Source organism: Echinops telfairi, unplaced genomic scaffold (assembly GCF_000313985.2).
Source record: "Echinops telfairi isolate 266 unplaced genomic scaffold, ASM31398v2 ScPeMD7_655;HRSCAF=1070, whole genome shotgun sequence".
Classification (NCBI taxonomy): domain Eukaryota; kingdom Metazoa; phylum Chordata; class Mammalia; order Afrosoricida; family Tenrecidae; genus Echinops; species Echinops telfairi.
In genome coordinates this window covers 681617-690515 of record NW_022104553.1, presented here as the reverse complement: position 1 = coordinate 690515, position 8899 = coordinate 681617, and the positions used below count along the sequence as shown (strand labels likewise).

Genomic DNA, 8899 nt, shown 5'->3' with positions numbered 1-8899 from the left:
AAGGCGTGGCAAGGATGGCGCATGCCATGGATGCCATTCTAAGGGAGAAAGTGCTGAGCAGTTTCTCTATTATCCCAGGAAAGTGAACAGGAATGCTGTCCTTCTTGAAGCAGGAGAAGCAGAGATGGAATGAGGGATGGTTACAGAGGTGGCATCTGTTCTAAGGCGGCACCCAAATATGCAAGACAGAGGCAGCTGGCAAGAATGGGAAAGGAAATTCTGCTGGCCCATGGTTGATATCTACAATTTCATCTTGAAATTGGGTAGGGGGCACAATTGAGAGATTTACCCTGGGTGCTCAAATTTGTGTGTGTGTGTGTGTGTGTGTGTGTGTGTGTGTGTGTGTGTGTGTGTGTGTGTGTGTGTGTGTGTGTGTACGCGTGCAATTTAGAGAGTACCAGTAGTCTCTGGTACTCATTACTCTTGCTAAGTTCCTGCTTACACCTGCTTTCTTATATCTTCTTAGGTGATTAATTTTCCCACAAATGCAATTTGTTCACATGGGGCCACATCTTTTCACAAGGTAAATCTGTGAAATTTGGCAGGGATTCACTATGCTGCAGGTGCAAGATAAAGTACCTTTTCTTTGACTTTGCCAAGAAGAAAAATGAAGCTGTTCTCAATTTGGGGGAAAAATATTCTGACACAGAGGATTAAAACCTGACTCTAAGAAAAGGGGATAGAATTTGACAAACCAAATCAGGTGGTCTCCTCCCTTTTGGGGAATGTGTTACCGATCAGTAGAAGGATCAGAAGTCCTTTTAAATGAGGCCAGGTATTGAGCAAATCTCCTTGCTAAGGGAAGTCTTCTGATATTTGAAGCTGCAGTCATTTGAGATGATAAATGATGACTTTTACACTTATGAGCTATGAGAGCTTAATTAGAGCTTAATTAAAGCTAATGCTCAGAATCCTTTGGAAGCTGGCAATTAAAATCTAACTTCCATTCAGAATACTGTGGGCTTGGGAACGTGTGTATTTGAACAGCAGGCACCCCAATGCAGGGTTATAGCCAGAACTGTATGGCCTTTGCATCTAACTTAAAGCAAGAGCTGATTATTTGTGTATTAGAGGATCCTTGGCCAATGCTACAAGAGGCCAAGTGCATGCTGCATCTCAGTCTCCCATGTGTTTACACAGGTTGCTTCTGAATCTCCAAGTCAAGCTCGCCATACACGTGTCTCAGGGTGTCGCTGGTCATGCTGGCCATCAGCTTCCGTGGGCCAGAGACCCAAGGACGGAACACTTCTTCCCACTGCACAGTGTTGTTGGGTTGTATTTCACTGGAAGGGTGGAAAAGAAAGGACAGGTGTTACTCTTAAGAGAGCAGGCCTCATTTCTCCCATTGTTAGGCAGCAATGGGAACCCTTGTGAAGCACGGCTCTCTTTCCCTTCGTTTACAGTAGCAAGAGAGCAGAAATGTAGCCTCTTTCTGATGCTCTGTCCGTGCCCTCAGCCACAGTCCTGTGAGCCATGCTTCCTTCCACTGAGCCCCCAGTAGACACGTCCACTGAGCGTGGGGAACTGGAGTGAATTCCGTATACCCATGAGCTAGCTGAACTCAAGTTTGTCCCCAAGCCCACTCAAACAGTCTCACTTGTATGATCCACCTTCTGATTCACTCACTCTACTTGCTTCCTGGGTTAGAGTCCTAACTGAATTTCCCCGCAGCCTTTGCCTAAGCCTTGACATCCTAAGAAGCTCTTTCCAACTCTCTTGAGAGACTTTCTTTCCAGCACCTGGAATATCCCAGTGACCACTGCCATTTGACTTTGACTGTCTTCATCCTTTGTAATCCTGTTTTCATGATTGGGTTCCTCATTTTGTACTACTCAACTGCTGCCCGTGAGGGCTCCAATCCATACTGATAAGTGGGCCAGATGCCCCTGGATTCACTTGTCTCCCCATTCTCCCAAGTCTATGTTCTCAATTCCTCCTAACCCTCACAGCCATGCCCAATTCTGAGGGTGACCGAGAGCATAAGGCTCGAGAGACTCAAGGCTTCTACGGGGTGCTTCACCGGAATCATCCTTTGTAAGTCTTAGGAGAAAGACAGTATTAGCATGTTTTATACATGTGAGAGCCCCATGAAGTAGATACTATATTGTACACATGATAATGAAGAAAGCTGGAGAGTACACAGCTACAGTTACTTTCCTAAGTATATGTAACTGGTAAATTGGCAGAGGTGAGGTTTCTCTGATCACCAGGCCAATACTCTTTCTGCCAATACTACTGTTTTTTATATTTATTTTTTCTTTATCACCATGCTCACTTTTCCACATATTTTTGTTTCTCAAGCAAGATGTTCCTTTTCCACGGTACTAAGAGCTTTCTGTACGGTATTGCTTTTTTAGAATTCTTGAAGTCTGTTCTTTGGCTCAGGAAGCACGTGCTCATAGTCTACCGTGGAACTCTGGGTCTGGATATTTTCATGGAGTTATTGAGACACAGCACATCGTACTTGGAAGGGATTTTAGAAATCACGTATCACCTGGCTATCCTATTCAATGGATGAGGAAAATGAGATGCTAAAGAGCCTAGGAAATTGCCCAAGGTCACTCAGCTCAGCTGGAATTCGAGCCAGCTCTATGGTGTTTCTAGATCACACTAGTACAATAGGGTTTATTCTATTTTTAGTTTCATGAAGACCTGAGGTCATGAAGCAAAATGAGGGATTTGAAAAAGACTTGACACATAACAAAAGAGGTAGGTGACTCCACACAGCACGGTCTGCCTCACATACTTGGTACAATGTAGAGTGTGCTACAAATACCAGTTGTTCAGGTGGAAAGCCAGCTGATTTTAAGTTACTTTACCATTGCTGAACTTGCCTACTGAAATTGTGTTCCAATGGATTGGGGACCTTAAAAAACCAATTGGCGTCAAGTTGCCTCCTGCTCATGATGATTTCAAGTGCATCAGAGTAGAACTGTGCTTCATAGGGTTTTCAATGGCTGATTTTTCTAAGGTGGCTGCCAGGTGTTTCTTTCAAGGTACGTCAGAGTATACGCAAACCTACAACATTTCATTTATCACTTGAGCACACTAACTATTTGCAATACCCAGTGGTTCTATATAAAGCCTCTGTAAATAATTAACAGTTTGGGGTGCTTATATCTTAAGAAAATGAAAATATTGATATATTGAAATGAAGAGTACCAAGTGGAAAATTACATTGTTTTTACAATGTGATCAACTTGGTATAAAATGAACACTACTTTATGTGGAATTTATTTTAACAGCCATATGAGGGGGTATCCAAAAAAACCCGGATTCTTCCCCCCAAAGCTATATATTACTTAAAAATTTTTTTTTTTACAAAACAGCCTTATCACCTTCAAAGTACTCTCCTTTACACTTAATACATCTGTCAAATCTGTGATTCCATTCTTGGAAACATTTTTCAAACTCATCTGTTTGGATGGCTGACAGCACCTCCCTCGTTTTTTCTTCACCTCTTTTTCATCATCAAATCGTTGTCCTTTCATGTGCCTCTTCATGCATGGAAACAGAAAGAAGTTGCAAGGAGTGAGGTCAGGTGAGTAAAGTGCATGGGGCAAGAGAGGCATGCTTTTTCTGCCAAAAACTGGTACACTGAGATGGCAATGTGAGGAGGTGCATTGTGGTGCCAAAACCAATCTTCCATTTGCCACAGATCAGAGCTTTTTGTCTCACACTGTTATGCAATATTTTCAGAAGCTTTAAATAGAAAGCTTGGTTAACAGTTTGACTTGGTAGAATGAACTCCTAATGCACTATCCCAATCCAATGAGTGGAGCTTTTCTGTTTTGTGGGGGAAGGCATCCCCCGCTGTGTATGCCTGTAAGATGGAGCTAGAGAGAGAGAGAAAACTGGCATGAACATATCCATTTCGACGGAAAGAAGATCAAAGACATGACTATCCAAATAGTATACTTTGACTGTATTTGTATATAATGACAAGTGTAGTGGTTAAAAACTGGGGTTCTGGAGCCAGAAAACATGAGATCAAAACCTGCTTGTCCCATTTCCGAGATATGTAACCTTAGGGAATTTATTGTATTTCTTTAAACCTTAGTGTTTTCCCTGTTATTATTAGGTGCTTTTGAGTTGACTATAGCTCATGTTGATGACATGTGTTGTAGAACAGAATTGCTTCACTAGGTTTTCAAGGTTGACCTTTCAGAAGCAGGCTGCCAGGCCTGTCTACTGAGGCATTTGTAAGGGTGTTTGAACATCCAACCTTTAGCTAGTAGTTGAGCACTTAACTGTCTGTGCTACCCAGGGAATGCTTTTCTCAACAGTGAAATGGTGGGAGGTAGTTCAATACTTCCCTCGTAGGGCTGTTGTAAAAAATGAAATAATCCAAGCAAAATCCACCGGGTTGGCACATAGTGAACATTCAGTTAATATTAGTTGCACCTACTTTTAAATTTATTTATAGAAGACAAATGAGGAGTTCTACTGATCTTTCATCTCTTCACAGGTTAATTTACTGTTTGGCAGAATTTACCAGATCAGCTGGTTATGGTAACAGTTATGCAAAGCTAATTTTCAGACTATGCTCAAGTTCTGCGCCAACTACAAAGTGAAGGGAAAAGTAGCCTGAAATTGGCTTATCCAGAAGACCCCCTGGGGTGCAAATGGTTAACATACTCAGTTGCTAACTGAAACATTGAAGTTTGAGGCTACTCAGAGACATCTTGGAAAAAAAGGTCAGGCTATCTATTTTCTTTTTTAATCAGTCATTGAAGACCCTACAATGAATTCTAGGAAGATGAAAGTAAAAATACAGCAGCATTCTGACCCTCCCCAACAAATATAGCAAGAAATAACAAGGGAGTGGTGTTTGACTTGAAGTGAAGCAGAGGAAAGCCCTAAGGAATTGCAAACAAAGGGAACAACTCAAAAATTGAGCTGCATAGAAATTGCTTTTCTTACCATCCCTGCTCCTCCCCCAACCTCTTGGGTTGCTGTGAAATGGATTAGAGGCTCCAGAAAAAGAGCTTTGCTTTCCTAACCACTATAGACCCTGCCTATACAAAGAAACAGGACCCCAAGTGCCTGTCCTAAATTCAACATGGCAGACCTCCTTGCGAATTTTTTTGGAGTATAGTAGTACCTACCCCATCCAGACACTGTTGCAAGCCCACTATGAATTGCTACCAAAGCACCAGCCAGTGGGGTTTGCCCTCCTAACAAACACCATACTGGCTTTCTTATACCACCCATCGCTCAGCCCTCTGACACCAACAGAATAGATTTATCAAGGAATCAGTTCAGGTCTGTCTGCTTCCAAGTGTTGATGGCTACTGGCTGAAACCGCTGTTTCCTCAGAAATATGTATCTTTTGTAGTCCTACATCTTCTGTCAACATACTAAAGGGTAGGCTCTAATAGCCAGGTCTCCTTGAAAGTCTATTTGGGCTATGTATTGATTCAGAAAGGCTCTGCAGTGGACTCTGTTCCCATAGCCCCTCTGTGTACCTTGTAACTCTGGACTTTGAAATCAACAATACAAAACTTTCTTGGGATCATTCTTAGTTAGCCTGCTTTTACTGCCAGTTGGTGCTGAGACTGGTGCATAAGGCTCCTCTGTCCTAGAAGCAGAAGTCTTGCAAAGAGGCTATACTCACAGTGAATAGGCTAAGGGGCAGGCTGTGACATTAACGATGTGGACCTCCCTGGGAGTCCACTTTGAGTGTGACTATTCCTCCCCCAACCAATAACTGTCAATTGCTGGGCTGCTATGATATTAGACAATAACTGAAATGAGAAACACAACAGAAAGAACTATTGACTATTTTAATCAGACAGAAGAAGGAATCAGTGAATTTGAGGATATAATTGTTAAAATGACAAATGTTCTCAGAGGCTTAAGAAGGCTGAGAACAATTTAATGTAATTATGAGAGAACAAGAGCTCCTCTAATAGACTCGCTGTGGGAATTCCAGAATAAAAATGAGAGGAAGAGATAGAAAATATATTTGAAGAAGTAATGATAGAAAACTTCCCCAATCTAATTAAGTACATGAACTTAAAAATCCAAGAAGTTCAAAGATATCCAAATTGGGTAAACTCGAAACAATATACATAAGTAGATTCTCAAAAATGAGAGAATCTTGAAAGTAGTGAGAGGGCAGCAAACTAAACAAACAAACAAACAAACCCCTCACTGGGTTGGTTTTGACATATAGCAATCCTATAGGGCAGGGTAGCACAGCCTCTGTAGGTCTCTGAGATTTTAAATCCCTACAAAAGTAGAAAGCCTCATCTTTCTCCCTTAGAGCTGCTGATGGGTTTAAACTGCTGATTTATAGTTAGCAGCCAAACACATAATTCACTGTTACCAGGATTCCTTGAGAAGCAAATAGTCATTTATAAATTATCCCCCCAAAAATTAAATGCAAAATTTCCCCAAGAAACATTGGAGAAAGCAATGAGATGGTATATGAGTTAGTTTATTGTGTAAACCTGGCTGATAAACACATGTGGGGTTAATTGAAGGGTGAAGGAATAAATGACTCAGTGAACCTAGCCGTTCAAGTTCTCCGTTCTCTTGATTTGTGATGGTTGCACCAGGGTGCAGCTGCCTTAACAGTTCCCTGCTTCAGCTTGCAAGGCTGACTTCCAGCAAGACATCCCCAAGGAGAAACCGCATAGACCTACCCTGATGCAGCCCTGAGTGCTGGAGCAGCCATGTGGAGACCCCTGCCAGTGCTGAGATGCTTACACATTCACTGACTCAGTTTTTCTCAGCATCATTGTGTGTGTTTTGTGAGATGGAGGTAGACTTTGTGGATTAGTGTTCAACATATGGGTTAATGTGTTAATGTTGGACTTGTGGGGTTGGGCAGCACTGGGTTGGGATGTTTTCTTGATGTGCATTTACCCTTATATAAAACTCTCTCTTATACATGAGTTTCTGTGGATTTGTTTCTCTAAAGTACCCAGACGAATACAGTATATATATAAAATATTGATAGAAGAGAAAAACAAATAAAACCCAATCAAGAAACTATATTGACAATTCTATTCTTCAAAAAGCAGGATGAAATTTAAACATTCTCAGACCAACAGAAGCCAAGAGAGTTTTATCTACCAAAACAACCCTACAAAAACAGAACAATAACAGCAAACTCTAATGGGAGTTATGTAGATGGAAGGCAAAAGACACTGAAAAATAATTTAAAGCTATACATAAAAAGAGATCTCTCATAAAGGTAAATGAGTATACAAGGATAAGGATAGTTAGTTTGAAAATTCTAATTTTTTCCCTACATGTTTTTAAATAACAAATACACAAACGGTAAGGATAAATACATTATAGGGCATGCGAAATATGAAGCTATAATTAATGATAAGAAGAGTGGAAAATAATTGGATAGCTATAAAATTTCTTATATATTACTGAAGTTAACTTGGCACCAATTTAGACTAGAATCTATAAATACGAACTCTTATTTTGTAATACTTATGGAACCACTAATCATAATAACAATGGTTATTGTTCAGACTGGGCAGAGTTTGGTTGTACATAGAGTCACTATGAGTCATAACTGAGTTGATAGCATCTAATCCCACCACCACCAACACACCAACAAAGTAATATTTGTGGAATGCATAAGGAAATATATTTTAAAAAATACACTAAAGAAGAAGGGAACCTAAAAGGCTCACTACAACAATCCAACAAAATACAAAACAAGCATACTAAAGGACGAAGATAAATAAGTTTTGAAGTATATAAAAAATGAGAGGGAGAGAGAGAGAGAGAGAGAGAGAAGAGGAAAAGAAGAAGAGAGGAGAGGAGAGACATGAGGTGATGTTGCTGCCAGATAACAAGCATGGGACGATCTTCTCAGCATCTATTGGAGAGGGTTCTTTAGGAGAGATATTCTGCATTTCCTGGCAGTGAGAGATTTGATTTAAAAGTTAAGTAGACCCAACTTTCTTAAAGTGGGAGCGTGGCCATGCTCATTGACAGACTCTCCTTTACCAGTGGCATGAGGTGTTTCTGTGAGCTCCAATCCTCCATGGTACAGGTGATTTTTCTAGGCCCCTTTGGCAACCCACCCAGTGAAGCCCCTTATCTTGCTCACTTCTGAGGGGGGCTCTGGTGGATACAAGACTGCATGAGAACCTTGGTGCAGATATTCTCAGTACAAGCTACACCTTAAGCTACACATTTTGCTTTCATTTCCCCCTTTCTTGCTTTGTTATCTGGTTCTCTTTTTCCACTATTGTGCCCTACCTATCCCATGTAGTACATATGAACACACAGTATTTTTTACTTTTCTTTTCTTTTGGTTTTGTACTTTTGTTTTATGATAATATTTTTATTATTTTTTTCTAGTTCTCTCCTACTACCTTTTCTGGAGTCCTCTTCTGGAGAAAACTCACTCACCTGGGAATAGGTATTCTCCTGTACCCTACAAGGCAAACATAGGCAGACCTGTAGATTCTGGCACAATCATCCAAACAAGGGCTCCCACCCCCCTTTGAGTGCACATTCAAGCTGCCATAGCAACAGCACATCAGTACCCACACCCAAGTTACACCTGAGTCTTAGGTCTCTTTTGTTCCTCCTTTCCCTGCATATTCACCCATTACTCTTTTTCCTTGTGAAATATATTTCCATGAAACCTATTCTGATTACCCCTCTGAAAGTCTATTTTTCCAAATCTGAGGGCCTAAGCAGATAGTCACTTTTTATTACTATCATTACTTTTATTGTATCCTCTTTTCCCTCCTCACCTCCCTAAATTAGCCATCTCTCTCCCCTTTCTTTCATTTCACCACTGTATGATTTCGGGCTCCAGTTAAAATCCTCCTAAATCAGGTATCAGACATCAAAAAACAAAAAAATCATACCATTGTGTGCTCACCTTCCCGATACAATCGCTGTAGACAAATGG

At 40.8% G+C, this 8899-nt stretch overlaps 1 protein-coding gene across 1 annotated transcript in view; it reads right to left on the bottom strand.

Moving 5' to 3' along the window:
- Positions 1–377: 377 nt before the first annotated feature.
- The window catches only part of F13A1 (coagulation factor XIII A chain), a 323958-nt gene continuing 315436 nt past the window's right edge, over positions 378–8899 (bottom strand). Inside the window, exons 15-16 of the mRNA XM_004711755.2 lie at positions 8389–8413; positions 378–1283 (exon numbers count right to left, since the gene is read on the bottom strand). Of these exons, the coding sequence (XP_004711812.1) occupies positions 1133–1283; positions 8389–8413 (176 nt within the window). The 3' untranslated portion in view covers positions 378–1132. The remainder of the gene's footprint in view (positions 1284–8388; positions 8414–8899) is intronic.